Here is a 27,247-nt window from a genome sequence, read left to right as displayed (position 1 = left end):
TCATGCATGCCCTGATGGAGCTGCTCCTGCCCCATCCCCTGGTCCATGGGGATGGTTACTCCATCCAGGTGGGCATCCCAGAGCCAAGGACTGTGGAAATTCTCCTTGCTGGCTTCGTGTTTCTGCTTCTGGTAGCCCTGCTGCACCATGACCTGTGCATTGCCTCTCACTGTGCTCTCCTTGCCAGCTCAGGGCTGAGTTTGCTTCTCCCTCTGTGCTGCAGCTCCCAGTGATGCTGTTGCTGTTTTACTCATTGGCAGAGCTTCTTCTCCCCAGGAAACTTTGATTTCTAGGGATGCCAAGTAAGAGCCAGATGTGCTCTGGAGCTCTCTGGGGAGGCAGAGGTCCAGCTCTCACAATTTTCCAGAGTGTTGCCAGGTTTCAGGGCAGAGGTTTTTCACCAGGCTCTTCTCTCTTTGAGGTCCATGCAGTGGACTCCATTCTTTCATTCCCACTTGTGGCTGTGCAATAGCTCTGTGGTGATGTGGGCAACAGATCAACGTCTAGCACATTTTCATCTGATTTGATTGCTGTTGAGGAGCTAATGACAGCCTTTCAAAGCAGGAAACCTGGCCAAAAGGCAGTGGACTCCCTGGGAAGCCCTCTGGGGTCCTGCAGGTTGGGTATTTGGCTTTGGCAAGAGCTGTGCTGGACGGCGTGGGCGAGATGCAGCTTCTGGGCCTCAAGCTTTGGCTCAGCATTAAAGCGAGCTCCTCCTGACCAGCTATGGCCTTTGGCTGAGCCTGTGCTGGCTGGCTGGTTGTTAATCCATGCAATGTCTTTGCTCTCATCCTTCGCCTTGCTGCAGCTTTTACCAGCCCCATGCTCTGCAGCAGGGGAATGGGGCAACCAGGATATGGTGGACAGATGGGCCTGGGTGGCCTTGGCCAAGCTGGCAGCTTGACACCCATAAAAAGAGGGGTGCAGGGCTGGCCCAGAGCCAGGCTATGGCTTATCAGTCCCTCAAACTACTGAGGGCACTCTTGGGAGATGCCACAGAGGCAGTGGACAGAGGGCTCATAGCTGACCTGTGTTGTGTCTCTTGCAGCTGGCAGGACCACCACCAGTGAGGAGCTGGAGGACATGCTGGAGAGTGGCAACCCAGCCATCTTCTCCTCTGGGGTAAGCATCAGCACAGGCTAAAGCTGAGCCAACCCCTTGTCCTAGAGGGACTGGCTGGTGGGCATGCAGCCACGGGAATGATGAGCACAGCCCATGCAGGAGCTGGGAGCTGGGTGCTCAGGCTGGCCTGAGGATGCTGCCTGAGCAGGGGCTGTGTCCTGGCCAGACGGTGGGGTTGGAGGTTTGCTGCCAACTGCCTGGGTGGGGGTGGCTGGAGGGGCTCTGGGGCTCTCTTGGTATGCTCAGTGGCCCCTGTCTTCCTGCAGATCATTATGGATTCAAACATCACCAAGCAAGCACTGAATGAGATCGAGACACGGCACAGTGAGATCATCAAACTGGAGAACAGCATCCGGGAGCTGCATGACATGTTCATGGACATGGCCATGCTGGTGGAGAGCCAGGTAGGGAGACACCATGGCCTGGTGGCCAGCTCCCCTGGGGACATTGCAGGGTGATGGGGCTGCTGGCAGTGCCCTGCCTGGGTGGGTGCTGAGGGGAAAAACTGCATCTGGGACTGATGTGGCTCCCACTGGAGTTGAGCTGGGCTCCCTGGGGCCGGAGCCACCTGCTCTGCACCCCAGAGCTGAGGGCTGCTGCACGCCTGGGATGGGAGGTTTGGTGATGGGCTCTGGAGAAGGGGCTCTGGAGGAGGGCAGTGGGTGACTGCCACACAAGCAGAGATTTCCTCATCTCCCTTGGAGCACTGAGCTCCAGGTGAGCTCAGGGTGCCCCCAGCCTCAGTGGCCCTGCCAGGCCACCCTTGGCCGTGCCCCTCAGCTGGGCACACGCTCTGGTGTCTTTGCTCACCCTCCTTCTTGCCTGCCATGCTGCCATGGCCGGAGGAGACATCAGTGGCAGGTAAAGCCCTGACAGTGCTGCATGCTCTGCTCTGCATGGCTGCACCCTGCATGTCTGCAGCTCTTGCATGGTGCTTTGGGCCTGCCCCTAGCAGTCGTGCGAGGGTGGCTGTGACACGGCCGTGTTGGTGTTTGGTTTTGGGGGACAGACATGGGAGATTTGCAGGTCCCTGCCCTGCTCTAAGGGCTAGATCATGCCAGCACTCTGTGCAGGGTGGGAGGCTTCAAGCTGCTGGCACCAGCATGGCATAGGTGGGAAGGAGAAGCAGCAGCTTTAGGCAAGGCAGGGAGCAGAAGGGAGCTGGCTGCTTTGGAGGGATTAACACCAGAGTGCCCCTGGGCTTGCAGGGCTCATCCTCCTCATGCTCTGCAGTAGTCTGAGAAAGGAGCTGCAGCAGAGCTGCTGGCTGTAACCCCTGCCTCTGCAGCCCAAATTCCCTCTGTGCCATGAGGGCACTGGGCTTTCAAGCCCACCCACCCCTGCCAACTGTTGGTCCAAAATCCAGGAGCAGAAAAGACAAGAGGAAGGTTTCTTTCAGGTCTGCAGATAATGAGGGACCTGGGCTCAGTCCTTTCAGATCTTCTCTTCTGATAGAAGGCAGACAGAGGGATACCTTCAATTCCAATTTACATCACATCTTTCTCCAGCTGCTGCAGGACCTGTCTGCATCACTGTGCAGTCAGGATGGGGATATAGGAGGTGGACAGACTGGAGAAGCTCACCCCAGTCAGGGGGCAACATCCACATGTCTGCAGGGGGGTCTCCATCCCCATCCCACCCCTACAGCTGGGGGAACAGAGCAGGGCAGAAGGCTCTCCAGCCTCACTCCCGGGCTCTCTGCTCTCAGCAGGTGCTTGTGTGGATCAGAGCAGCCCTTCCTGCATGTGCATGGCTTTGTGAGCGTCCCACCTGGCTCTGCTGGTGCTGTCCTTTCTTCCCTGTCCTGCCTCCAGTTTCAGCAGCATGCAGCATGGTGTCAGCCCTTCGTGGCTTTGGTGTCACCTGAGATACCAGGCAGGGCAGTCATCAGGCCAGGACTGGGCTGGGGATCTGCCTTGACCCTTTGCTTGCCTCCCTGCTGGGATCTGCAGAGCCCTCTGTGACAGAACCTGTGGTCTGGAGCCCCCATCCCAGGGCACCTCGGGGGGCACCCACTGCCCACAGACAACTCACAGTCCTTGTCTGTGCCCTGCAGGGCTGCCAGGCAGGGTGACATCCACACGGTGCTGGGGAGCAGCAGAGCAGGAAGGAGCTTAGGTCCACGCACGGGCGCGTGGGCTCTGTCCCCACTCTGCAGGGCGAGATGATCGACCGCATCGAGTACAACGTGGAGCACTCGGTGGACTACGTGGAGCGGGCAGTGTCGGACACCAAAAAGGCAGTGAAGTACCAGAGCAAAGCCAGACGGGTGAGTCCCAGCCCTGCCTGGGGCCTGTCATCCCCTGCACATGCTGCTGACACCTCCCACACAGGGGCAGGCCTGGCACCCCCACCCACCCCACTGCCTGCTTAGAGGAGCAGGCAGCATGGCCCAGCCTGACAGGTGCCTGGGCACTGCTTTACCCCATGCCACTGGGTGCAACGCAGGTCCTGCTGCTGGCACCAGCTGAGGCAGAGCTCCCTGGCGTAGGCGGTGTGAGTGCTGAGGATGGGCTATGGGGCAGTGCTTGGAGGCAGGAAAAGGGGCAGGGCGGATCCTGTGTGAGAGCCACCCCTCTTGGCAAAACAGAGCACAACAGAGGCATGGTCCAGCACCGATGCTGAGCACAGTGCCAGCTGCCTGTCCCAGTCCCCCCATCTGGTCCTTTATCAGCCCAGGGACTTGTGCACCACCAGCTCAGCAGAGCCAGCCTGGGGCTGAAGCTAGACCAGGGTCGCCCATCCCTGCCCCAGGTCTGCCAAGAACCCCTTTGTGCCCCCCGCAGTGCTGCTCAAGAGCCCACCATGGGCAGACAGGAACAGGGCAGGTCACAGCCCCCAGCTCTCGGGGCCAGCCCGGCCTCACCCACTCACGCTACCCTCTCCCCTCTCTGCCTGCCACGCTGCTGTGCCTCCCGAGCAGAAGAAGATCATGATCATCATCTGCTGCGTGATCCTGGGCATCGTCATTGCCTCCACCTTCGGCGGGATCTTCGGCTAGACTCACCCCACGGGACTGTTGGCGTGCGATGGACGGAGCCGCGCGTGCCGCGGGGCCGCAGCCAGGCCAGCGCCGGCCGCCCAGCCCCGGAGCCTCCCAGCAGCATTTCAGTTTCTAATGCATGGTTGTTTGTGACGCTGTGTGTGCGGTGCGGTGCGTCTGTGTGGAGGGAGCGCCGGCCCCGGGGCGCAGGCAGGGTGCAGGGGGGGGACGGTGATGGGCCCGAGGGGGACCCGAGGAGGGGAACCCAAGCTCTCATCACTGCTCCGGCATGGGTGGCTGGATGGGGCCAGGTTGGGACTCAGGTGCTCTTGGGTGCTGCCTGCTCCTCCTGTGCTGGGTTAGTGACGGCTGAGGTTGAGGAGGGACCGATGAAGGGCTGTTAGGGGTCCTTGGGAGTACAGCACCCAGCCAAGCTCCCCCAGCTGCCCCATCGCCTCTAGCCAGAGCTCTCATGTCTGTCCAGCCGCATCTGTGCTTGCAAACACCTTTCCTTGGGCTGCTTCCCCAGGGGTGCTCTCTGCCAGGCCCTGCCTGCCTGCCTCCCTCCTTGCACAGGGCTCTGTCCCTGCTGCTCTGCCAATGGTAGGGCTGCCCCCTCCCTGGGCAAGCCCTTGCCCTGGTGTGGGTGCCAGGGGCTGGATGTGTCGCTGCTGGCAGTGGGTGCCTGACGGAGCTGTGTGGGATGAAGAGCTACTACTTGGGGTCATCACAGTTGTGTGGGGATGTGCTGTACCCTGATGCTGGCCTGGCAGGGGAGGAGGGCAGAGGTACTTTAAGGCCAGCTTGTTTCACTGGCTGCTTGCCCTGCACCAAAGCCTAACCATTCTGTTCTCAGTCTAGCACAGGGTGGCCTTGCCTCCTACTGGCCAGTGGAGCTGGAAGCTGGCTCTGATGCCTGCAGTCCCCCAGCAGCACTTGCCTGGGGGCAGGGCTGCTTCCAGCCTCACTTCTCCAGGTAGGCACCCACAGCTGGGGGCTGGAGGCAGTTGGGCTTTCTCGTGGTCCCGGGAGCAGTCCTTATTGCATCCACCCCTGCAAGCTAGGACCAGCAGCCTTCTTCCTTTATCCTGCCAGCTCCTGAGGAGGGCACTGCCTGACTGTTCCCTCCAGCTTTCTGCCACCTCTTGGCATCTGCCTCCCCCTGCCACCTCCTCCTTGCACACTGCCCTTCTGCCTGTTCATCCCTTGGGCTGTCTGGTGAGGCACTTGCACTCGGTTGCATGCTGTGGGGGCACCTAGGTGCCCTCCGTCACACCCACTGTTTGGATACAACCACTATGGGGTGGCCTGAACCTGCTAGAAGCTTGGAAGGGTCCTGTTTCCCCAGGCTGGTAGGGGCAACACTCTGTCCTCACATTCCTCTGGAGACTCCAAGGCTCCAGCTGGCCCATGCACATGCCAAAGCACCACAGAACAGCCCAGAGCAGGGTGGGCACCTGGGGCCAAGCTCCCAGGCACAGACTGGGATGAGCCCAGAGGCTGGTAGCATAAAGAGGGCCCTGATGGCAGCGAGTACTCCAGCTGCAGGCAGCATGTCACCTCCCTGCTCCCACCACCTGGAGGTGGGCTGATCCACCCGGGCTGGGTGCTCTCACACAAGTGCTGGCCCAGTGTGTGGTGGGCAGGGGGTGAAAGGCAGCAGGGCTGCAGTGAAGACATGGTCCTGCCTTCCCCAGGTGCAGCCCTGCCCAGCAGCAACCCGGACATGGATCTTTCCCTGCCACTGTTACCCAAGGTCCCAAAATGCAACTCCCGGCTGCATTTGGCTACCCTTGGGAGGTATTTCCAGGCTGGTCCCAAGACCCCAGCAGGTGTGGCCATGGGAACGTCTGACTGGAGCCCCTTTGTTTCACAGTCCCATGATTGATGTGAGGCACAGTGCTGCAGCCTGTCTGTGCAAACGGCTTGGGGCATCAGGAGCCCTGCAAGCAAGAGCAGACTGGCACTGGAGCACCCCATCCAGGGCGGGAGGCAGACATGGACACGGTCTTTGGCAACAGGAAGAGGAGCTGGAGGTGATGGTGCAAGTGTCTACTGCTCCTGCCCCTGTGCAGCTCCCTGCCACACAGGCTGTGCTCTGCTCTCCGGAGCCAGCAAGAGGACCAGGCCCCCTCCTCTGGGAAGCAATAACACTGCTGACAGGGCTGCTCCTGGGCAGGCAGGCAGCAAAGGCTCCTCTCAGGCTCCCACCCTGCAGCCATGCCCACTGCTAGCACAAGGTGTCTTTTCTGTTGTTGTTGGTTTTTTTTGTGGCACAAGCTCACATACCATCAGGGCTGTGGCCCACCCCTGTCAAGGCACAAGGCCCAGAACAGCACTGGTGGGATTCTGGTGCTTGCTCCTTCTTTGTTGGCACCACCAGCGCCAGCAGCCCCCCAGCAGCAGGAGCCAGATGGGGCCACAGTCTGCCAGTGGCACTCTGCCGGAGGTGCCCCAGGCAGTGGTGGTGCCAGGCTGTGACACGAGGGAGGCCGAGGAGCAGGCTGCCACTGCTGCCCCACAGGCAGGCTCACACTGTCCTCGCAGCGAGGGGAGGGTGTTTTGGTGCAATAATTCCCCCTGCACTATGGGAAGCCCCTGCAGTTCCTTTGTACCTATCTGTCGTTGCATGTACAGACCAACTCACCAAACGTGTGGTTGTGCTTTGGGAAGAACACTTCACTTTTTTCTTTCCAGCCCTTCCCTTCCCCCCGCTCTCCCCCCAATCCCCAGTTCTCCCCCGTCCCCTGCCACCCTCAGACCGCTTTGTCCTTTGGGTTCCACCACCTCTGTTCCAAGTGCCACCTGCCCTCCCAGCGCCGGGAGCCTGGCGATGCAGTATTCCACGAGCAGTGTGGGGCACGCACAGCTTGCACTCGAACTGGGGATTGTTTCTTTTGTAATTAATGTACTTGAAGGCTTTCCCAGCCCCTCCCGCCCCCCGTGGAGTTGTTACTGTTGCTGTACTGTGAGCTAAGTGTCCTTGTTTTCTATGTGGATCTTGACCCTGGCTTGCTCTGTCTCACTGGGCTGGATGACAATGTATGTTGCCACTTTTCTCCTCCACCTTTTTTCTCCTCCCCTCCCTGCTAGCCTCCCTTTCTTCTCCCAAAGCTTTGGGTGCAAAACAGCTTCCCATTTTGTGGAATTTTTATGTAGAATAAACATTTGTAACTGTAAAGCTGTAGCTGGCACCTCACTCTTTCAGGGGAAGGGAGGAAGTGCTGGGGAAGCAGGGCTGGGGTATAGACACTACCAGCACCATGTGAGCATATACAGAGGGGGCCTGATGTGAAGCACCCACAGGGGCAACCACCAAAGGAAACACTTCTGCCAGGAGGAAGATGTGCCCTCATGGGCCACACACCTTTGTGCTGTCTGCCTCCTGCCTGCAGGCAGAGGGGAAGCTGGCAGGGAACTAGGTGCTACATTCCTACCTCTGTACTCCACTGTGCTGAGGGCAGGACACAGCAATGCTTCTGCCTCGTTGACTGTTTAGTGAGGAGGTTGAACATAATGGTCTGGCTCACCTGGAGCTCCAGGTGGCTCACAGCAGTCACAGGAAAATAAGCAATGGCATTGCAGACACCAAGTGGCCAGCGCACTGGCTGCCACTCTACCTGTGGCAGGAGAACGGGGCTGGAAGCTTTGTTGTTGGGCAGCAGCTGAGCCAGTTTACACCTTCCAGAGCCACAGTGGCCAGTCCTAGGCCTGGGGTGTCCATCTGTGCCATCCACAGGAGGCTTACTGGAAGGACCAACACACCACCTTCCAGGGCAGCAGTGTCCAGAGCACGTCAGAAGCGAGGGCGGCGCTTCCGGCCTGTGTATTTGGTGTCTGCTCGCACCTCCCTGCCAAGAACAGCAGAGAGCAGCTGAGCACAGGGCAGGGCAAGGCAAAAGGACTCATGGCTGCAGGCCAGACCAGCAGAGGCAGGACCAGCTGAACTCACCTGCCCTGTCTCCGCCTGCGCTCCTTCTTCTCCAGGATCCAGTCTCTGCTCTTCTTCACAGACTTGCCCTTGGCGTTTCTGAACCGCGTCCTGTGGAGAAAGCAGACAGCAGCTGGAAGGGGGCTGGGGTGAGGGGCAGTCTTCTGCCCTCAAGGAAGCAACCCAGAACTGGCCAGCACACTGCCTTGTAAAATCAGCAGGTACCCCTCCAACCATGCCCGGGATGAAAGAGGCTCAGCCAGCACTGGGGCAGGCGGACAAACAGTCCAGCTCTAGATGCACTGCAGGAGGAGGCTGCCCCCAGCCCCAGCTCTGAGCCATGGGTGCAGCAGGCAATATGAGCTCAAGCACAACCACCTTCCCCTTGTCTGCTGCACTTCAAATGAAGCAGACAAAGCCTCTGGCTTTCCACCAAAGTCACAGTTCTGCTCTTGCCCTCCAAGTCCAGGTATCTCCTGGCCTACATGAGCAGAGAACAGCAGTGTAAGAGGCAGGAAAACATGGCAGCCACAAGCTCCAGGCAGCCATGACGACTTTCCTCTGTTTTTTTTTGATTTCTGTCTCTTCCACTGGCTGCAAGAGGGGCTCCTTCCTGCACCACTGCCATGGGTGGAGACCTGGCCAGTAGGAGAAACCCCCCCAGGCCACAGCTAAGCAAAGAAAGGGAACACTAGGCTTGAGGCACAGCAGTCTGCCTGCCCACAGAGAATCAGCCATCTCTAGTATCGCCAGCACTGCCAATATGCCTCCTCCCATCACCACTGGCCCCCCAGCACTGAGCTGGAAAGCCAAGTGCCAGACAGAAAATGCACCTCAGTTCTCAGCTGCAGCTCTGGAGTTAAGCAGCAACAACAGCCTCATGACACCACAGCCAAGCTCTCAAACTAATCCATTCTGTTCCTTGTGCCTGGGGCCCATCAAAGGACCCATGTGGGCTGCCAAGGGTCGTTGCAGTCCCCTCCTTTCAGTCACTTGTCACACAGCAGTGCTGTGATCCTCAGTCAGCAAACCCCAGCCCATGCACTGCCCACACTCCTTGCTCCTGAAGAACTTGCAGCTTCACACCCCCCCCACATGATACCTCTCATTGGTGAACTTTGCCTGGTGCATCTCTTCAGCAGCACTCTCAGTACCAAGGCCCTGAAAAGCAAAATTGGGAAGTCTGGTTCTCCTCTGGAGCAGACAGAGCCAACAGTTATGGCATCTAAATTAAGGGGAAGCCAGGGCTCTGCAAGAGGAAGGACTAGAGCAGGAACAAACTGGTCTTCCAGAAATTGTGGCAAAGAAACCAGATCTCAGGGAGAGCAAAGGTTGGTGAGACAGCAAATGTCTACATGAAGTCAGACCTGCACTAAAGTTGCTGCCTGGCTCCTGCTCTCACTCACAGCTCTCCCACACCACCCAGCAACCAGGAAGGCAACCCTGGGGCCTTGCAGAGCTCCTCACCTTTGGTAACGTGCCAGATGTCCCAACAAAGAGACAAAGAAAGAACCTGAAACAAATGGAATAAGGAGCATGAAGCTGTGATTCGGCTTGCCATTCCCAGTCCCCAAGCAAACTGAGTTTATAACAAAGTCAGACCTATGCTGTCCAGAACTCTGTCAGGGGAGAGAGAACAACTTGTGCAGAAAAAAAAAAAAATCTTTGCTAAACCCAGGCCTCACCCCAAACACACACACAGACACACAGGACTCACTTCTTGGCTTTGGCACTGTTGGGGTAATCTACCACCATTCCCCCAGTAAAGCCAGCTCTCATGGCTTGGGCTGTGATGAGCTCCAGCTGCAAAACAAAGCATGTGCAGAAGTTATTTAGTGGTCACCCACCAGCAATGCCCAAAAGACCACAGCTAAGTGTGTATGTCAAAGATGAGTCATGCCAACTCATTGAATTAGGCACCAAGGTCCTTGTTCTGCATCAGGACACCATTTGGACACCAGTTCCCTGCCTTTATTTGTTTCTTCCTGCTTCTCAGTCCACCCTGGGTCAATTGGTGCAGCAGACTCTCCAGGAAAGGGATACTGAGCTGGATTTTCCAGCCCTGGGGAGTTGCAGTGCAGTGCTGATTGCTACAGGCCAGTCTTCAAATCACATAGGCAGGGGAAAATCCAGGATGGGAGATTCAGATGCTGTCCTGCCAATTTCTTTAAGGCTCAGCCCAAGACAACCTGTGAAACAACAGGTTGCACAGGGCATTCTCCTTACAGACTTTTGGGGGTTCTTGAAGAGCTTGACAGATGGCAAGAGGGGCAGAGACACAGACCCAATGTGAAACATGATGGAGGAGCCCCATTCAGCAGAGGACACAGCCTGTGCCTCTTCCCCACTGACTGCTGTCCTGTACCTGTTCTGAGTTCTCGGGGTACAGCTGCAGGACGGCTCGGGACCCTCGGGCCTGCAGGGAATAAGTCAGTCACAAACCTGTCCCAGTGCAGGCAACTCCTCCAGTCATTCCATGCCCAGACACTAGTGCCCACCTCCCCAAAACCTCCCTGAGAACTCTCCCAGGGGTGGCAGAGCCAGCTTCTCTACAGCACAACAAGGCACAAGGGGTAACAGCAGGCATCAGACACCGCATGGGCAGGCAAAGAAACAGAGAAATGAGTGCTCCTGCCAGGCCTCCATATCAGAGCATCCTTTACATACCTGACCAGAGCATCCTTTAACATACCTGACTGAAAATACCCTGCCAAATGCACCAGAGAGGATGTAAAATCATGAAGAGGCATGACACTTACCAAGGCACTATAAAGAGTTGAGAAGAATCGATAGAGGCGCTTTGGTGGGCTGTGTGATTTCTTGTCAGCGTTACAAAGCCACTGCACTGCAGAAATACTGAGGAAGGAAACAAGACTCTTGGGACACTGAGCCATTGATTCTTTCACAGAGCCTGTAAGCTCCCTCTGAGCTTGCTTCCAGCACTAAGCACACGCTAGGCTTCAGGGAAATGATTTAATTTTCTCCATGTAGAAGCCTTCCTCTGCAGACTCACTATGCCAAAACCCAACAAGGCACAGCAGTTACTCAAGCACAGAAGAATCACCAAGCCTGCCCTTTAGGCCAGGTGCTAAAGTAACTTGTGTCTAGCTGTAGCCCTTGCATGGCCTTGCCAATGAGTAAACCCAAACAGAGCATTCTGATCGTGGTGTAATAGCCACGGTGGGGTTAGGCTGATGGTTGGACTCAATGACCTTAGAGGTATTTTCCAACCAAAACAATTCTATGATCAGCAACACACAGCTCCTGCTCATCTCTGAAGCATTCTCTAAGCAGGAAAGTGTTTCTCTTCCCATCACTTAACTCTTCACCCCAAAACCAACCACCAAACCTTTCATCCAACCTTGCAGCTGACCAACAGTACATACATAATTTCTTTTTTCCTCCTTGGAGTAGGTCTCAACACTCCTTCAATTTTATTTACTTCAATAAACTTCCTAGCTCACCAGCACACATGAGTGACAAGCACCACTTCGGAAGCAGATGTCAGAAGTTTCTGCCATCCAGAAACTCAGAGAACTGGAGTCAAGTTGCAGTCAAGAGCAAAGGGAGTGACTGGTTGTGCATCTGTCCTGGTTTGAGGCCAGCCAGAACATCTCTTGCCCCGAAAGGGACAAAAGAATGACACACGCAAACGGATTGGAGAGTGATGGAAAAGTTTAAATGGAAAAGCTATTGGTGAAACTACAGAAAAAAACTACACAGCATAGTGGCAAAGAACATCCTAAAGCATACAGAGTCCCTTACATAGTACCCAGAGGCTTCCCAATCCTTCCCTCCTTCCACCTGAGGGTCTACCCAAACCCCCAGGGCTCTTTCCTCCCCCTCCCACTGCTAGGCAAGTCTCAGGCTGGCCAGGTCTGAGACTGCCCCCCCACTCCATTCTCCTCCTGGCATTAGGCCTAGTCAGGCCTAAAAGGCCTGAGATACTCCCCTGGCATTACCCGATAAGAGAGGACATCTCCCATGGGAGCAGAGAGGGAAGAAAGAGGAAGAGAATGACTCTGCAGATGGCTTTATAGGGCGCAGGATTTATGGGTAGAAATACGCCGTTTCCTGTGTCCACCCCTATTGGGTGAGCACCCAGGACACCAGAGGTGTATCTCATGCGGCAGTGGCAGGGGGCACCCAGCCCAAACTGCCACACTGGTGAGGACAGTTGTGCTCATCTGTTACACACCATACACAGACCATGTGTGCTGTACAGACCAGGAAGTTATGTGGAGCACCAAGAGACACTGCTTATGTGCACAAACTCACCTGATACAGCCATCAAAGGTGCCAGGCCTGAAGGGAATTCCATGACCCACATCTGCAAGGAGAAGGTCTCCTTCCACCTCCCTTTCCACAGCCACATCTGCACAAAATAGAGCACAGCTCAGGCAACCAGCTCACACCTTTGGGGACCACCTATGAGGTGAGGGTGGTAGAGGAGGAGGGCCTGCTCACCCAGCATGGCTGAGCTGATGTCCATGCCAATCCAGTAGTGACCCTCTTCAGAGATGTAATCCCCACTCAGCCCAGAGCCACAGCTTAAGAGAGGAAATCACAGGGATCATGGAGCTGGTCACAACACTACAGCAGCCCATCCTTCAGCCCACAACAGAGAGATACCAATGCCATGGGGCCTGGATGTGCCCTGCTCCCCAGGACCCACCCAGCCCAGGGCCACAGCCACTGAGTTATGGAATAGTGAGGGTTAGAAATGACCTCTGAAGATACTGTAGTCTAACCCCCATACTAAAGCAGGTTCACCTAGATCAGGCTGCACAGGAACATGTCCAGATGGGTTTTGAAAGTCTCCAGAGAAGACTCCATAACTTTTCTGGGCAGTGGGCTCCAATGCTCTGGCAAGCTTACAGCAAAGAAGTTTTTTCCTTCTATTTAAGTGAGACCTTCTGGGTTGCAATTTGTGCCTGCTGCCCCTTGCCCTATCACTGGGCACCACTGAAAAGAGCCCAGCCCCATCCTCTTGTCCCCCACCCTTTAGGTATTTATAGGCATAGGTAAGATCCCCTCTCAGTCTCCCCTTTTCCAAGCTAAAGAGACCCGGGATCCTCAGCCTCCCCCTGTGCCACGAAGCGGGGCAGGACCTCACTCACCCCACATCCAGGAGGAGGCACGGCCGGTCCCCAGGCAATCCCAGCAGCTCCACAGCTCGCTCCGACATCTGCGACTGGATCTCCACCACCCGGGAGCTGCAAGGCAAGGCCAGGGGAGCACGGGCGGCAGGCGGCAACCCCTGCTACCGCCTCACGGTCGTGTTTCACCCCCTCCTCAGCCTTACGCCAGGCCCCCCACCACGGCCGCCGCCGCCACGGCCACATGGCGGGGCCAGCCCTCCTCAGGCCTTCTAGCAGGACAACCCCCCCCCCCCAGCTGCCCCACATCCATCCCCGGCGAGCTCACTCGCTGTCCCCCCATGACGAGACAGCCTCTCGACCCCCGCCACCGCGTCACGGCAAGTCCCCTCCCCGTCCCGCCGCAATACCCCCGCCGTACTTCTGCGTGTACTTCCGGGCCTCGGCCTCATCGTAGAACTGCAACGAGACAGTGAGAGACGAAAGCGGTGAGGCGCGGGACAGGCGGGGGCGGCCCGGCTCTCCCCGCTCCCTGCCGCCCCGCCGCTCACCAGCTCGGGGGGGCCGCGGTGCTCGGGCCGCCGCGCGCTGCCCGCCATGCCGCCGCGTGACGTCAGCGCGCAGCGCCGCTCCCCGAGCCAGGCGCGCAACGGGATGGCGGCGGCCGCGCGCTGAGGCGGTGCCATGGAGCCGGCAGCGCTCGGCCGCCTCCAGCGCCTCCTGCCCGCCGCCCCGTGGGCTCCGCGCCCCGGCCTTTCTTTTACGCCGTCCCGCGGTGGGCAGACAGCCGGCGGCGGAGCTTCGCGGGCGCGCCGAGACCTGTACGAGGTGCTGGGCGTCCCTTCTACGGCGACGGCGGCGCAGATCAAGACGGCGTACTACGAGCAGTCGTTCCGGTACCACCCCGACCGCAACGCCGGCAGCGCCGCCGCCGCCGCCCGTTTCAGCGCCATTAGCGAGGCTTACCGGGTGCTGGGCAGCGCCGTGCTGCGCCGAAAGTACGACCGCGGCCTCCTCAGCGACGAGGACCTGCGTGACGCCCCCAAGCCCTCGGACCGGCCTGCCGCCGCCAGCTCGCCGGCGTCGCGCCCGCGAGCGCCTCCCGCGGCTCCCCGTGGGCCCGTCCCGCCGCCCTTCAACTTCGACGCGTTCTACCGGGCGCACTACGAGGAGCAGCTGGAGCGGGAGCAAGTGCTGCGGGCGCGGCGGGAGCAGCTGCGCCTCCGCCGGGAGGAGGCCGCGACCCAGGGACGCTTCCGGCTGCTCATAGATGCCTCGATCGGAGCCGTCTTTTTCCTGGCTTTTGCCGTTCTCTACGGCTTAAAGTGACAGCGGGGCTATGCTGTCCCTGGCGCGCCCACCTTGCTGCCCTGCTGCGATGGGATGGAGTGTCACCAGTGGGCACCCACACAGCTGGCAGGCACCATGTGCAGGGTCTGCTCGGCAGGCTGTGGCATTTCCTCTCTGCCGGTGTGACCTTCAGACACGGTACGTGACCAGTGGGCTTCATGTGTTAGGCTCTGCGTCTTGGGCCGAGATATGTCTCAGTGTGACCTTCAGAGACAGCACACAACCAGCCAGCTCTCTGTGTGGGCTCAGCTCCGTGGCCTGTGACCCTCTGCTTGCCTGATCTTCAAACATGAAGTGCAACTGGCGGACACAGTTCCGTAGCTGTGATGTGACCTCTGCTGGTGTGACCTGCAGACAGTGTGTGACCACTGGATACCACATGTGGGCTCTACTCCACAGGCTTCGACGTGCCTTTGCTGCCAGTGTGACCTTGCAGATGTGGTGTGGGGTCTCAGGCTGCAGTGTACCCCCTCTGCCAACACGAGCTGCAGGCGCAGCGCCTGGCAGGTAAATTCGGTTCATGGACTCTCTGGACTCTGACATGCCCCTTCCGTTGGCACTGCTGTCTGACCTTGGTGGGAGCCACATGCCTGTTCTAAGCCACAGCAGAGATTAAACAGCTGTCAGTGGTGTTTGTGTGCTCTGTGTGTTCATGGGGGGTGCTCTACCTCGGTGCTGAGCTATGGCTCTCTGTGGCTTTCTGTCAATCCCAACACCCGCCACCTCTGTGCTCTCACACTTACTAGTCCATCTTTGGGGAATTTTGGGAATGTTTGGCTCCAAACTGCATCACTGCCCTTCCAGCAGCCTGGAAGAATGAAAGCTGGCCCCCTGTAGTGGCTCATGTCTTGTCAGCGTGTGACATTGCCTGGAGGTGCTGCCCAAAGCACTTCTGTGTTGAGAGCAGCTTGTCCTGGCTAGGGCTTGCCAGGATCTTTGCACAAGATCATCCCACACAGACTGTGGTGGCTGGATGTGGCACACTTCTGAGTGGCATTACTTGTGTTTTACAGCTGAGTGTCATTTGCACATAAGAGTATTTGCCTATTTAGGTACTGAAGAGTTTTTAAGAACTAGGGATCGTCTCTCAGAACTTCTGTCTTGGGTGAAGGTATCACCTGTGCTCTGCTGGTACTACATGGAGTGAGTGAAGCTTCATGGTATTGAACTCCAAGCATGCCAAAGACTTCATCTGCTTTACTTTGCACTGGATTTTCTGGGCCTGGCTGGCAGTAGTCTGCACAGGAGCCAAGGCGTCACCTCTCACTGCAGTGACCTCTGGTTATGTTTTCTCCCACCACAAGAATGTTAAATGTCCTGTGCTCTCCAGGGCTGAGCCTGAGGCAGAAGTGTGGCTGGCAGTGCGGTATCTGCTGGTGTAGGGTGCTGCAGTATGGGAGAGCTTTCTGCCTTTTTTGTAGCACTTCCAGCTGCAGACTCAAGGCTTCTCTGTGTCTGGAGCAAACAGCCCACGGGCAGAGAAAGCTTTCCAGGATCCTCTCTGGTTATGAGTCCATCTCTGTGGGATTATAGTGCTGAAATGTCAGCATGTGAAGAGCAGGAAGCCTCCCGAGTTGTGGCTCGGTGTCACATGCTGGTGCATATCCATGCAACCAAGTCACTTGAAAGTCTTGTCAGCTTCTCTGGAAGAATTTGGCAGGAGGTGTTCTCTTCCAGGCTGGAAAAGCTAGGAATGTCCATGGGAAGCAGTGGGTACTAGGGAACACCTGTCTAGTCCATGGTGTTATGGCTTGCAGGTTTTTGAGGCAGCCCTGCCAAACACAAGATGTCCTCTGGATTGATCTTAAATCTCTGTGGGGCTGGCTGCATACCCAGCCCTGAGCCAGCTTCCTGGCAGAGAAAGGCTATGGTGGGGTGCAGTGTGGAGCAGGAAGATTAGGCTAGCTGATGTGCATTACTGCCCTGTAACACTGGGACAGGGAAAGAGCTGCTCCAGTAAGCCAGCTGGGCTGAGTCCTGCTCTGACTGGTGCTTGTCTGAAACTTGAGGTGGGGAGCCAGGCACCCAAACTGGGTTAATGCATGTGCCTTGCAGTGGGAGGGTTGGGCAGTTCATAATGCTGGTTCTTCCTTTTCTTCCTCAGGTCTCCATGATGTATCTTGAACATTAAAGATATCCAACCATAAACTGGTGATGAAATGCCACATCTTTCTTTGGTGGGCTTGGGTGGTAAATGCTCCTTGGAAAATGGAGGGTAGGGGACAGGCTGGCGTTTCACAGTGACCACAGCAGGTGGAGGAAGAGAGTGGGAAGGGTGTTCTTGTTTCCCTGAGGCCATACCTGGAAGGGTGGGCATGCTGCCTGCAGTCACTGGGGAGTGGGTAACAGCCTCCCTGGGCCACCATGGACCTCACCCCTGCCTTCTGGAGACCCTTTCAGTGCTGCCTGCGACAAGGGGATTGCTGTGCACTGGTGCCACCCTCTGTGCTCTCTGCTCACATGCTGCAGGCAGAGGGGGGAAAGAAGCTTGGCATGCAGAGGATGGAGGGATGCTCTCGGGCATGCAGTCTGCCACTTTTGGGGTGGTACAAAGCGTATCTTTCCCCAGTGCCACCTTTGCCCTGGTCAGGCGTGAATGCCCCTCTGCTCCAGGAAGGGCTTCAGGAGCATGGGCACAGAGTGGCTGGAGCTTGTCCAAATGCCCAGATGCACTGCCAGCTCCCAGCACACCAGGTTCTGTCCCTTTGTCTTGTGGCAATACTGTCATCACATTCTTGTCTTTCCCTAGTTGTTTCCCTGATGGAGAACTTTAACCAAGTGAATGCAGCCCTGGGGGGTTGCCTGCAGCACAACTGCACTCGGGACAGCCTCAACCTTCTCCTGACCTGGGATCGGTGGGCAGAACTCTGCACCCCAGTCCTGCTGCTGCTGGGCCCTCAGTGGCCCTACCCACTCCCCCAGCAGAGTTACATGGTTGGCAGCACCTGTGAATGTGGAAAGCAGCTCCCCCTCCCTTCAACAACATCCCCTCCAGTGACTCTTCTGTTAATTGAGTTAATTGTTAACAAGAGTTTCCTCTAACAGCTCTGCTGCCTGTGTAGTGCCTGTCACACTGTGGGGCCCAGCTGGGGCACCCTGGCACCACCCTGGCCCCAGCTCCAGGTTTTGGTTCAAAAGGTCTCCTGGAAGCTGCCTGTGTGGGGACACACCTCCCCTCCCCAGTGTCCTTTGGGCTGGGGGCTGCTGCTTATCCAGACTGGCTTCCAAAAAGCCAGGTCTAGATGGAACAGGGAGGACACAGAGCTGGCAGGGCTGGCTCCCTGCCAGCCTCCTGGAGGATAAGTGGAGGAACCAGGGCCACCCCCCTGCAGCCTTGTCTCACCATCCATTGCCTGAAATTAGGGAAAGCAACAGAGCAGTCTGGGATAAAACCCAGGGTGAGATCAGGCCTCTTGTTGCCTTCTCCAGTGGTGGTTCAAGTCAGGGCTAGTGCAAGAGGGTGGATGAGGAGTGGTTACCAAATCCACTGCAGGGCTTCACACAGGCCAAGGAGACAAGCTGTTGGGGTGGCTGTGGGGTCTAACCCTTCATGGAGAGGTGAAGGCTTGACAAGGTATCTCTTCTGACCAGAAGTCTTCACCATGTACAGGGCCAAACTGCCAGGAGATAATCTCAGGGGGTACAAGGCACACTCACTGGGCTGAACCAAGTGCAGGTGCCAACAGACAGGAGGACCCTCCTTGACTGCCAGTCGTCTCCAAGTCTGGCAACTGTCCCCCTACAACCACTTCCTTGCCTATCCCATCCCTGTGTTCACAACCAGAGCCAAGGGGTAACACCAAGCATGGAAGAGCCTTTATTTAGAAAGCACATGGCACTCAGTGCTCCTGGGCTCTCCCCTGCTATCTCCCACCCAACTGAGCCCACCGACAACCCTACAAACCACCCCCTGCCCCTCCTGTCACTATTCCCCTTGCTGTGAATGCAGATTCCTCCCCCTAGGCAGCTCCCCAAGTGCAGGAGACTCACTGTCCAGCCACAGCCCCCACCCTATCCCACCCCTGACCACACACCTCAACCCCCCTGTAAGTACCCACCCCCGTGCCTGCCCCACAGACACTACAGCCCCTTGGAGCTGTGCCTTCACCACACACCCACCCCACATGCTCCCTATACAGGGGGTTCCTGCACAGCCCCAGGGAGCAGATGGGACATCCCTGTCCCTGTCCTGCTACCGGTGTGGAGCCTCCTGCTTCTGGTGCTGCGGCCGCTGCTGCCTGCGGACGAGCTGGGGGCTGAGGGGGGCAGCGTGGCCGGTGTGGCACAGGGGTGAGCCTGGGCTGGGCATTTCAGAGCTGGGAGATGCTGGCTGCTGTTCCAGGGCTGGGAGATGGTGTTTGGGAGGCACAGCTGGCACAGCAAAGGGCACAACGGCCTCCGAAGGGATGAGAAAGGCAGGCACAAAGCCATAGGAGAGATCGAAGGCTTTGGGGGCTACTGCATTCCGCAGTGGGGCGAGACGGGCTGGTGCTGGGCTAGCCTGGGCACCTGAGTGCCCTGAGGGGCCTGCAGAGTCCCTGCCCACCTGGTCCTTCTGCAGCAGCTCCTGCAGTTTCTCCAGCTGTGTCCGGCAGATGTGGGAGCGCGTGCGGCTCTGGCAGAAGGCCTCCAGAAAGGAATCAAGGGGCAGGTCCTGGGCCAGGAACTGATTTATCTGTGCCTGTGGGATGGGCAGTGGGACAGCATCAAGCCAAGAGAGACACGGGACCGCAGCAGCCCAGATGTCCAAGGATCCCCTGAACTCTTCTCCAGAGCTTGACACATGGCACGGAGAGAAGTCCAGGACCCAGGCAAAGACAGAGCAGCAGCACAGGGGTCTGGTCTGACTCACCTCTGACTCTGCCTCAGAAGCATCGAGCTTGGCTTGGATCTGGTCCAGGGCACTCTGTGGGCTCCACTTCTCCAGGTGTGTCTCTGTTGGGAGGGGATGTGGTTGCCAACAAACCTGCTGGGGCTGCCATCTTTCCCATCCCAAAGCATCAGCTTCCCCCCTCCTCAAACTGAAACACATCCCTAGAGCCACCTGTACACCAAGGCCGGCATCCCATCAGATCATCAAAGCCAGCTGAGGGCTGGCTGTATTGCAGACTATCACCTCCCACTGCTCCTGATCAAGACTGGGACCTTTCCCTGGGGCAGGTTCAAGGATGCTAAGCCCACTCAGGCCCTCACATTAACATGAATTATTCTAGCCACACAGGGCTCTGCCTTGTCCCATCGGCTGCATGCCACTCACCCAGGCGCTGCTGCTTGTCCCAACAGGCCTCTCGTATCTCTCGCAGCTCCTGGTACTTGATGGCCAGGGAAGCCTTCCCATCCTCCAGCCGCGGGCGCAGGGACAGGTTCACCCTGGCCAGGGTGCAGTTTGAAGCCAAACACATATCCCGCTCCAGCTGCAGACTCTGAAACTGGGAGGATGGGAATAGGGGTGGGATGTGTCAGCACTGGGAGGAGTGGGCAGAACCAGTCAGAGCTGGCAGCCTTCTGGGAGAGGGTCCATCTCCATCCAGGGCCAAACCTCTCCATGCCTCTGCTCTGCCTCCAAAGGGAGCGTTTCCTGGAGGAGGAGATGCAATGGCTGTGCCCACAGCACAAGACACCTTACCCTGAAGAGGGCAAACCTCACAGCTACCCCTCCAGCCCCCTTTGCAGAGAAGAGGCCTCCTTAGCTCACCAGGATGTCAGAGAGACACCTGCACCTCTTCTCCCTGCACAGGCATCTGCATCCAGGCAGAGGGGAGCCTGGTGCCGGGCCGTGCTTGGCGAGCCCCAAGGGAGGATGCTCGAATCGGGCTGAGAACGATTGAAATAACCTGACCCCGTTCCTGCAGCTACGGGGAACCAAGCCAGGCGGGGACGGCACAGAGCCGGGCCGGAGCCTCCCAATCTCTCCCAGTTCCGGGCCAGCGGGGGCGGCGGCTGTGGCCCTGCTTTGGGTTTTGGTGGCCCGAGGCTGCCTGGCAGGTGATGGCCGTACAAAGCCCGAGAAGCCCCGGGGCAGCCGCCAGCCAGGACGCCCTAAGCCGACGCTTGCCCGCGGCCGCCTCACCCCACCCGGTGGGTTTTGCTTCACCTCCAGACGCCCCCCGCGCTCGGCGGGCGGGATTGCAGGTACCGAGGCGAGACCGACGCGCAGGGACCGGCAGCTGAAGCCCATCCTGGCTGCGGGCGGCTCCATCCTGCGCAGCTGGAAAGGGCGAGCGCTGCACGGCTCGGTTCGCTTCGGTTTTGCCAGCTGCGGGACACGGACCCTCAGCACCACCCCCGGTTCACCCCCGCCCCAGCCGTACCTTCCTGGTGAGGCGGGCAGCGCGCTGCAGCCGCGACTCGTCCTGCAGCAAGGTGCGGAGCTGCGCGGTGCTGAGCGCCCCGAAGCGCCGCGGGGAACCGGGCGGCGGCGGCGGCGGGGGCCGGGACATGGGCTGGGGCACGGGCGGGGATGGGTCGAGACCCCTCCCGCGCCGCCGCCGCCGACCGGGAGCGGCGCGCGCCCCGTGCCCGCCCCTGCCGCGCGCTCGCTGCCACCGCCGGTCTTAAAGGAGCCGCAGCCGAAAGCAAGGCGCTGTGGGTCTGCACCGCTGCGGAGCAGGGGGAAAGTGGCAATGAACCCCAGGCTGTGCAGCTTTCACCCGTGTACAGCCTGCGCCGCACCCGCTCTCTGCGTCCTGCATCCCACCACGGGTGTGCATCATGCGCCGCACCCCGCTGGGTGGTATCCTGCTCCCGGCTCTCTTCATCCCGCACTGAGCCTCGCTGCACCTACCCTGCGCCCCACTCTGTGGGTGCCTCCTGCAATATATCTCACTAAGCGCAATTTGCGTTGCAGCCCACAGTGTGCATCCAGCACTGCATCCTGCTTGCTGCTGTGTGCCTCGTCTGTGCTGCTGTGTGCATCTGCATTGCAACCCACTCTGTACATCCTGCACCCTGCTCTGTGCGTCCTGCACCTCCATGCACAGGTCCTGTGCTGCGCCACAGCTGCTTCTTTGCTTGCTGTGAGTTCTGGAGGCCACTGAGAAAGTCTGATGGAATGTCCCTCCAGGCCTGAGTGGCCCTTTCCCTGGGAGAGTGCACATGGAATCCACAAATTTCACAAGTGATTTTTTTATTCTTGATTATGAACATAACAACAAGGAATCATTGGCAAGCACAGGGGAAAAGAGGGGGAGCCTGCACTCAGAGAGGGGAACTGGAAAGTGGCATTTCACTAAAACCCTACTTGCCCTTGGGCTCCTCTCTCTGCTCCAGAAAGGCTCAAGCTCTTTGGCCATGCAGAGCCTTTGCAGAGTGTCCAGTGTGGACAGGAGGGAAGAAGAAGCACTAACAATAAGAAGCTGGTTTGATGAGGATAAGGGAGGATTTGCAGTTCCCTTTGCACAGGTTGCCCCATGTCATGCCACCCTTAAAATTCAGCCTTACAGCGTAACATGAGGAGTACCACCACCCACCCTCGTAGCTGTAGGCACAGTTCTTACTGTAATTGTCCTGATCCCGATCCTTTGTGGAGAACTTCATGTTGTCATGCATAGTGTTGGGATTGTCTGAGGTCATGGCATCCCCTGCTGTCCCTGAGTAGGAGCCCAGCCTCAGCCGGTAGCCATGGTTCTCATCCTCCACGCTGAAGAGGTTGTAGTCTGCGAAATTGATGTTGTCTGTGGAGTCCTGGAGGACAAACCTGACCTGGTAGACCTTCTGCTTGGCAATCTGATGGATGTACTCAGTGCCCAGCCAGTACTCGCTGCGCACGCTCCCAAAGCCGAATTTGTAGGTGCTCCAGGACTCAGCCCAGGTGAGTGGTGAGTCCTTCTGGTTCCTCTGGATGACTGTCCAGCCCCCACTGGTCACATTCATTTCACAGTACACCACGAGGTGGTGGAGCCCTTTTGGCTGGATGATGTAGACACCGCTGCGGCTGCCAGCAGGCATCTCGCTGCAGTCCTTGGGCCAACCTGGGGCTGGAAACAGAGATGGCTGTTAAATCCCACCCAACAAGCCACAACAAGCACCTGGTCTTTCTTTTGTGCCTGTGTCCTTTTGCACATTCCTTCTTGGGCTGTATTCCCACTGTGTGTTCACAGGAGTAAATCAAAATCTTGATCAGTGTAAGAGTTGGGCTTCATATCTTCCCAAGACAAGATTCAGACTGAGAGGGACACACTGCCAAAATGTCTTGGCCTGGTGAGACCAAGCCACACATTGCCTTCACCCAGCAACCAATGCACCCAGGTTGGGTTTGGGATTGCAGCGCTGTGGGGGTTTGCCTGTAGCATGCAGGTGATATGTCACCACACAGACAAATGCAAATCTAAGTCATTAAAGCTATTTGCTTACAGAATGGAGGCTTTAGAGCTTTGTGAGGCTTTAGAGCTTTGTAGTAATCTCAGAACCCCTGGAGACAACATGATCAAGACATCCACATTGCTAATAATTAAATCAGCCCTTGAGATCTCAATGGGGAAAATCCATCGCTTTTCTCTGGGCTTACCAAAGTTGCTCTTCAGAGACTTCCTGACTTATTTGATTTAATTATGGCCTTCACATGCTCCAGAGTGTCAGCACCTGGTACAACAAACAGCTGAATGCACCTACACACTTCTGGGAAGGGATTTGCTCCTCTCACAGTACCTCTGCTACTGGTTATTCCTACCCAGACAGGACCTATCTTGTGGTCCTGTGGGCTAATGTTGACTCAGTCCATTCAGTAACATAGTCAGTCCCTGCCTTACCCATTCTTCCTATCAGCTATTCAGTGAAAATAGGAAATTAACCAATCACTACTTCCTAAAGGCCATGAATGAATCATCACTTTCCAGTTTGGATCTTTAGGTGGAAAATCCTCCATGCTAAAGATCCTCAGCTACTGAGTCCAGGCCATGGCTGGTAATAGAGTCCCCTCAAGGTTATGAGCTGTGGCACCTCTACTAGAAAAATCAACATTTTGTCTTGGGAGGAGCCAGTGCACACGCAGGACATGGGCAAAGGTGGCTGAGGGCTCTTCATGAGCCCAGCAGTGGTGAAACTTTATGAGCAGGTGTAGTCTTTGAGCAGAGACTTACCATGGGCTGCTGGGTGGCGTGGGGCAACATCTCTGGCCCGTCGAACGTGTTCATCACCATCATCTGAGTTAACAAGAACAGAGGAGATGGGAGTGAGTGCTGAGAGTACACAAGTCAGATGCCTGCTGGGAGAACATGATCTCCTCCAGGTGATATTCCTATTTGTAGGTAACCTTACCAGGCTGAGTGGTCTCTGGGGGAGCATTCATGATTTCATCCGTTGTGCCATTAAGGAGGTGCAAGTTTGTAATGTAAATGTCAGGAAAAGATGCTGCCAGGGTCAGCAGGCAGGTAAAAAGCAGGAGACAAAGGCGCTGAGCAGCTGAAATTGGAAAAGATTGGGTAAAGAAAAAGATGTAACTCTTTAGTTAGAGAGCCATGAATCTCATGTGACTTCTTTACTTGCAGAGTTAAATAGGGAAATAAAACTAGTTATATGTAGAGCTCCCTCTTGGAGCCATAAGACTCTTTAGCTGGGCAGGTGTCATTCGTGGTGGCACCTGCTAGTGGTGGGGTTTGAGGCAGAAAAAGTGTGAAAGCCTTCTCCAAACCCAAGTGACTGTCATCACAAACCTCTGCAGAAAACAAGTCTCTGGGCTGGAGAGAACAAGCAGGGTGAGCACGGAGGGAGGAATCCCCTTTCCTCCCAGCTCCCATCACTCTCCTGTGACACACTGACATAAGCTAGGACCACACCTTCCTCCAGTTCAGGTTTGTGGGTACTAAGAACCCAGAAGCCTGCCTGGCAACAAGCCCCAGGCAGGGCTGTGTGTATTTCTCTGTTCTGCATGAAACCAGCACATTTTTTGCAATATTAAAGCTAAAAAAGAGCAGAAAGTTAATCATAGTTTCTAGAAAGTGGGGCATGGTGGAGACACCTACCCATGGGGAAATCTGCCCTTGATACAATAGATGTAGCTCACCCTGGCACTACCAATGTGATCTCTCCAACTGCTGAAAAGGAGCAGAGCCAAACCTTTTGCCCTGCCCTGGGATACCTGGGTTTGACACCATTCCCTGAGATAGAAAATGATCAATGATGCCAGCATGGAACCACTGTGAGCTATTGCAGCCACCCTGGAGACAAGTAACCCTTTCTGGGAATGCTTAGAGCTGCCCCAGACATCTGTGCTGGTTACGCTTTGACAGCAAAGGTCTTTTAAACACACTTCAGTCCAGCTAAACAGCTTCTTAATTCCTACATAGCATTTACTGTCTTCATACACTATTATTTAGAGATGTTTAAAGGCATCTCCAAGCCACCAGAGAAGCAACACTCCCTCTACTGCTGGCTCATCCCCCCCAGGAGTGGTTGTGAAAGGTCTGAGGAGGAAGGAGGTGCAGGGAAGAGGATCAGCCTCTCCTCCTGCGTGTTCTGGGGGCAGCAGTGTGCTTTCAAGCATCAAACCTCCAGATACCTGTTCAACATTGCTCCTTAAGCAAGAACGTCTCAAAAAAAACCCATTTTCTGTTCTAGGGTATCTTGGGCAACTGAAAAACCCACAGACTGTTTGGTCAAGATGTAAGATGGGCTGTCTGGCACCCCAGGGCTACCCTGACACAGCCTGGCAAGAGCAGAACATGCAGACTCCTGCTCCAGTTCCTCGCACAGACCATGCTGTGATGGACTTGGTGCTGGGATGGCTGTGCTGTGGGGAGAAGGCAGCCTTGCAGAAGACAAAGTGCTGGGGTGCCCACTGAGCACACAGCATGGTTCTGTCCCCTCCCATCCCATCCCATCCCACACTCACCCATGTCTTCTCTGCAGGGACCCTGCGGAGCGGGAAGCTGAGCAGTTTTGACCTGGCTAGAGGAGTGTCCAGCCTGAAAGTTATAGGGCTCAGCAGGTGAGGGGGTGGAGGCACGAGACCCAAACCACCACACTTGTCCGCTGGTTGGCACCAGGGCTGGTGTTTTGTGGCGTGTTTGCTCTTCACCCTCAAGTGATGTGTCCTTGGATAATCGGGGCTGTGTCTCACAGGGCTGAAGAGCTTTCTTCAGAGGCAAAGCAAACAACTGGGGGCCATTAAGCCAATGCTGACCCCCCTGCCCTGGCAGGGCTTCCCCAGGGAATGGCATCCTCTGGGCACCTCTGTACGTTTCCCAAAGTAAATACCCAGGTGACATTTCACCTCCTGGGTGGAAATCAAACATCAGGCACAAATCTCTCTTCCCAGAGCAGTCATCGAGCCCAACAGCCACTGGGGACCCCATTAGACCCTTCAGGGAAGAGGTACTCCAGTGTTCCTGGCAAACTGGGCGCTGAACTTCAGAAAGTGCCACTCCAGCTGCCTCCTGAGGTGCCACCACCATGCTGCTCTTGCACAATGTGCGCTGTGGTCTCCCCTGGTGCCGTGGTCCTTGTAGCAGTCACAAGGGAGTTTGGGGAACTGTGACGTGACAATGATGTAAAATGGTCTCACTTCAAGCCCCTCTCTACTACCAGGAGTGCTTGTACTGTGGATTTCTTACAGAAAACGCCTAGGGATTAATATCTGCAGCATTCTGAGTTCAAAGGACTCCTGCGCTCCTGGCCAGCACAAGGTGGCCAGAAGGTAGGCTTTTGTCACAGGCTGTTGACTTGCAGTGTGGCTGCCTGCTCTGGTCATGGAGGCTCCTGTGTATAGCCAGCCAGGTCTGTGTGATTTGTTCTTTCAGCATTAACTGCTACTGTCATGGCCCTGAGAGCATCAGGACGTGACCAGTCCCACCTGAGCCCATGAGACCTGTTTCAGCTTAGCCCTGGGCCTTCAGTCCTCACCTGTATGTGTAGTGGTCTCCAGTTCCCTCTCTAGCTTTTTTTTTCTGCATGGATCTTAGACATACACAGTAGATAGCTTCTTTCCTGGATAGACTGCTCAGGTCCATGTTGTAGCATGTACCACCATGTCCTTTTGTGCAGGATCTTAGAACCTGAAAACCATTTAGGTTGGAAGAGACATTTAAGACCATTGAGTCCAACCATTAGAGCAGCACTGCCACATCCCCCAGTAAGCATCACATCTATGTGCCTTTTAAACACCTTCAGAGATGGTGGCTCAAACATTTCCCTGGGCAGCCTGTTCCAAACCAGTCCATTTGACCCAGTTGACTGCTTGCCTTGCCTGGAGCTGTTGCAAACACTCAGCTCTGCCTACAGTGCTCAGACCCAGCAGCATGAAGCCCACCAGCAAGGGCGTTTTCTCCTTGGGGTACATCCTTGCTTGCCCAGGGTGAACAGCCAGCCTTTGTTGTTCCCATAGAGCTTGCTCATGTCTTTCTTCTTTTCCCTCGAGTCTTGCATGGTGCTCTCTGCTTTGCCTGTCTGGAATGCAAGCACTGGTTGTCATCTTTAACTTTGCTTCCAACCTGTATAAGCTCAGAAGTCATCTTGCAGCTGTCTTCTTAAAGGAGACCTGATGTCAGTGTGATTCAGAAAACCTGTGTTTGATAACTTTGAAGACACTATCCACTGGAACATTTGAGACAGTCAGGAGGCTACTGAAACCATTTCAGGAGAAGAAAGTAGAAAGACCACAACTTTGTGCTATTTAAACTGTGTGGGCAAAGTGTTGGAGCTGTCTGGAGCACCCTCTGGCCGTCCCAAACAACGTGTCCTGAGAGTTTTGCTGCCGCAGAGGAAGCAAGCCCTGGCTGACATTTCTGAGGCTGTCTGGGGGGTCTACAGGGTCTCATCTGAACAGAA

At 56.6% G+C, this 27,247-nt stretch overlaps 5 protein-coding genes across 6 annotated transcripts in view; 2 read left to right on the top strand and 3 right to left on the bottom strand.

The window, feature by feature from the left end:
- Positions 1-4,123, top strand: part of STX1A (syntaxin 1A) — a 48,662-nt gene extending 44,539 nt beyond the window's left edge. Inside the window, exons 6-9 of one of the 2 annotated variants that reach the window (XM_054394398.1) lie at positions 1,049-1,122; positions 1,389-1,526; positions 3,281-3,391; positions 4,046-4,123. In XM_054394398.1, coding sequence (XP_054250373.1) covers positions 1,049-1,122; positions 1,389-1,526; positions 3,281-3,391; positions 4,046-4,123 — 401 coding nt within the window. Of the gene's footprint in view, positions 1-1,048; positions 1,123-1,388; positions 1,527-3,280; positions 3,392-4,045 lie in introns of those variants that run through there. The other variant, XM_054394400.1, reaches the window with a different exon arrangement.
- A 3,469-nt stretch (positions 4,124-7,592) lies between these two features.
- On the bottom strand, positions 7,593-13,734 carry BUD23 (BUD23 rRNA methyltransferase and ribosome maturation factor). The gene is made up of 12 exons (XM_054394397.1): positions 13,687-13,734; positions 13,557-13,594; positions 13,157-13,252; positions 12,504-12,586; positions 12,315-12,411; positions 10,796-10,892; positions 10,402-10,452; positions 9,754-9,839; positions 9,504-9,549; positions 9,139-9,197; positions 8,058-8,147; positions 7,593-7,956 (listed from the first exon to the last, which is right to left on the bottom strand). Exons 1-12 carry the CDS (start codon positions 13,732-13,734, stop codon positions 7,902-7,904), a joined length of 846 nt encoding a protein of 281 aa, XP_054250372.1. The 3' UTR covers positions 7,593-7,901.
- An 85-nt stretch (positions 13,735-13,819) lies between these two features.
- Positions 13,820-14,810, top strand: DNAJC30 (DnaJ heat shock protein family (Hsp40) member C30). Its single transcript, XM_054394401.1, has one exon. It carries the CDS (start codon positions 13,820-13,822, stop codon positions 14,462-14,464), a length of 645 nt encoding a protein of 214 aa, XP_054250376.1. The 3' UTR covers positions 14,465-14,810.
- Positions 14,811-18,677: 3,867 nt separating this feature from the next.
- On the bottom strand, positions 18,678-20,928 carry VPS37D (VPS37D subunit of ESCRT-I). Its single transcript, XM_054394402.1, has 4 exons — positions 20,797-20,928; positions 19,743-19,914; positions 19,338-19,420; positions 18,678-19,166 (listed from the first exon to the last, which is right to left on the bottom strand). The coding sequence occupies exons 1-4, from the start codon at positions 20,923-20,925 to the stop codon at positions 18,678-18,680; spliced, it is 873 nt and encodes a 290-aa protein (XP_054250377.1). The 5' UTR covers positions 20,926-20,928.
- Positions 20,929-21,826: 898 nt separating this feature from the next.
- LOC128977095 (fibrinogen-like protein 1-like protein) lies at positions 21,827-26,845 on the bottom strand. The gene is made up of 4 exons (XM_054394564.1): positions 26,758-26,845; positions 23,741-23,884; positions 23,563-23,625; positions 21,827-22,461 (listed from the first exon to the last, which is right to left on the bottom strand). Exons 1-4 carry the CDS (start codon positions 26,843-26,845, stop codon positions 21,827-21,829), a joined length of 930 nt encoding a protein of 309 aa, XP_054250539.1.
- Positions 26,846-27,247: the final 402 nt, after the last annotated feature.

Source organism: Indicator indicator, chromosome 30 (assembly GCF_027791375.1).
Source record: "Indicator indicator isolate 239-I01 chromosome 30, UM_Iind_1.1, whole genome shotgun sequence".
NCBI lineage: Eukaryota > Metazoa > Chordata > Aves > Piciformes > Indicatoridae > Indicator > Indicator indicator.
The sequence above is the reverse complement of the archived record's forward strand: the minus strand, read 5'-3'. Positions and strand labels throughout refer to the sequence as shown.